The sequence below is a fragment of the Tiliqua scincoides genome, chromosome 5, assembly GCF_035046505.1.
Source record: "Tiliqua scincoides isolate rTilSci1 chromosome 5, rTilSci1.hap2, whole genome shotgun sequence".
NCBI lineage: Eukaryota > Metazoa > Chordata > Lepidosauria > Squamata > Scincidae > Tiliqua > Tiliqua scincoides.
The window spans coordinates 93,421,144-93,422,766 of NC_089825.1; the positions used below are offsets into that span (position 1 = coordinate 93,421,144).

Here is a 1,623-nt window from a genome sequence, read left to right on the forward strand (position 1 = left end):
ACAGGATGGTGAGAAACCAAGAGGTAGTGGTGTAACATTCCATTATGTATAGTATTGCACCAAACAGGCATTTCAAGGCCATTTGAATGTATTGTAAGATACAGTCTTCTGCTTTCCTTGTGCAACTATCACAGGAGCAAAACTCTGCTTACTGGTGCTACCCAAAGGGCAGACACCAACACATAGAACTTCTTTGTCCCAAAGCAGATTGGACTGTACTGTATGTGAATTCACACTGCCACAAGGAAACACAGAGGCCAGGATTGTATACCAGCTATCAATGGCAATGGCCAATGGCTGCATGCGAAGGGACAGCAACTGGGAGAGGAGAGCTGGTTAGAATGACACAGCAGGTCAGATATTACCAGTGAGTTGCCTGCTGAGGAATAGGGATGTCTAATATCAACTGGTTTAGAGGCCTGGCACCTTCAGTGGAGCTTCCTGTTCTTATGGTTCCTCTTCTCATTGCAGGTGGAGTTTGGTGGGCAAGATGTGGCGTCAGAATGGGACTTTCGTGAAGGAGTTCATTCTACTGGGCTTCACCAGTAACCCCGTATTGCAGCGTCTTCTCTTAGTGCTGTGCCTGGTCATGTCTCTGGCTATTGTGTTTGGAAACAGCCTCATCATCTTCCTGGTCTGGGTCGACTCCCGCCTCCATACTGCCATGTACTTTTTCATCGGCAACCTCTCTTTGCTGGAAATATTCTTCACGTTGATCATTATTCCTCAGATGCTTGTCCACTTGGCCTTGGGAACAAAGACCATCTCTTTCAACAGATGCATGGCCCAACTCAACCTGACCCTGTCCTGCGGGATGACCGAGTGCTTCTTCCTGGCGCTCATGGCATATGATCGTTATGTGGCCATCAGCAACCCACTGCGATACCCCACCATCATGAGAATGCAGCTGTGCGTGCAGATGGCCGCGGCCTGCTGGGTTGGAGGCTTCTTCAATGCTGCAACATTGACAGTTATCACCATAAACTTCCCCTTCTGTGGGCCCAACCGGATCAACCATTTCTTTTGTGAGGAACCAGCAGTGCTTCACCTGGCTTGCATGGACACCTATGTGGTGGAGGTCCTCATCTTTGCCTTGAGTGTGATTGTCCTTATACTTCCTTTTACCTTCATACTGGTCTCCTATATCCAAATTGTCAAGGTGGTGCTCAGGATGCGTTCAGCTGAGGGACGGCAAAGAGCTTTCTCCACCTGTGCCACCCACCTCACGGTTGTCACGTTGTTCTACAGCACCATCAGCTTCACCTATCTACAGCCCCGGTCTGACCGTGCTGCAGACCAGGAGAAGAAAGCCTCTGTTTTCTATGCCCTGGTCTCCCCTATGTTGAACCCTGTCATTTATAGTCTAAGGAACAAAGATGTTAAAGGAGCCTTGGCCAAAGTGATGGGAAAAGCCAGTTGAGTCTTGTCCATATGGCTGTGTGGAAGAGGGAGAAATGGGCATTTGGCATACAATCCCCAGTCTACACACCTGGAACTTTTTACGTGTTGATTTTCTGCCTGTAAATGCTCCTGGTGATGACAGTGGGAATTACCTGGCAGAGGTGTTCTTGCCTTGGAGCATATTCATGGTGGTGGTGGTGGCGCTTTGCATTGGCTTTGGAT

At 48.9% G+C, this 1,623-nt stretch overlaps 1 protein-coding gene across 1 annotated transcript; it reads left to right on the forward strand.

The window, feature by feature from the left end:
* Window positions 1–490: 490 nt before the first annotated feature.
* Window positions 491–1,420, forward strand: LOC136652349 (olfactory receptor 2D3-like). Its single transcript, XM_066629286.1, has one exon. It carries the CDS (start codon window positions 491–493, stop codon window positions 1,418–1,420), a length of 930 nt encoding a protein of 309 aa, XP_066485383.1.
* Window positions 1,421–1,623: the final 203 nt, after the last annotated feature.